Genomic DNA, 604 nt, shown 5'->3' with positions numbered 1-604 from the left:
GGGGGACAAGGCGGGGAGGGGGCCGGGACGGAGGTGGGGAGGCCGGCGCGTCCCCGCGACCACCGCCAGGCCCGGAGGCCGCTCGCGGGTTACCTGCAGGGCTCGTCTCCCGGCCTCCGAGAGAAGCGCCGGAGTCCTACAGACCATAGACGGCCGTCGGCTCCCAGCCCCGGCGGGGAAGCCTGGGCTCCACCGCCGGGGACCTGAACCCGGGCTCTGGCGGAGGGCGCGTAGCAGCAGCAAGGCGGCCGCCATGCTGCCGGGAGCCGCGCCTGCGCGCTGGAGGCTCGGCGGCGCCCCCGGCGCTCTGCCAGGGGCGCGCTCCTCCTCGCACGCCTGCGCACTAGGCGCGGGGCGGGTGCTCAGGCGCATGCGCAGACCGCGCGGGCCGCGCCGGAGCACGCCTCGGTTGCCCCGGGTTCTTCCCGGCTCTTCGTCCCGGGACGTTTTTTGAGGCCTGACAAGCGAATAAGTGACTAGGTGGTAGCTGTGGTTTCCACATTCACCCCTTGAGGCTGACTCGCTCCTCTGGTGGGCCGTGTGGGGCCGAGCTGCGCCCTCGTCGCACTGCTCGACGGCAGGGGCGGGCGGGCCCCGGCCCCGG

At 74.8% G+C, this 604-nt stretch overlaps 1 protein-coding gene across 1 annotated transcript in view; it reads right to left on the bottom strand.

Moving 5' to 3' along the window:
* Spg7 (spastic paraplegia 7 (pure and complicated autosomal recessive)) overlaps positions 1 to 272 on the bottom strand; it is a 44,069-nt gene extending 43,797 nt beyond the window's left edge. The window contains exon 1 of the mRNA XM_013035671.1: positions 94 to 272. Coding sequence (XP_012891125.1) covers positions 94 to 255 — 162 coding nt within the window. The 5' untranslated portion in view covers positions 256 to 272. The remainder of the gene's footprint in view (positions 1 to 93) is intronic.
* Between the last annotated feature and the right edge of the window lie 332 nt (positions 273 to 604).

This window comes from Dipodomys ordii, unplaced genomic scaffold (genome assembly GCF_000151885.1).
Source record: "Dipodomys ordii isolate 6190 unplaced genomic scaffold, Dord_2.0 Scaffold217, whole genome shotgun sequence".
Taxonomy (NCBI): Eukaryota; Metazoa; Chordata; class Mammalia; order Rodentia; family Heteromyidae; genus Dipodomys; species Dipodomys ordii.
The sequence above is the reverse complement of the archived record's forward strand: the minus strand, read 5'-3'. Positions and strand labels throughout refer to the sequence as shown.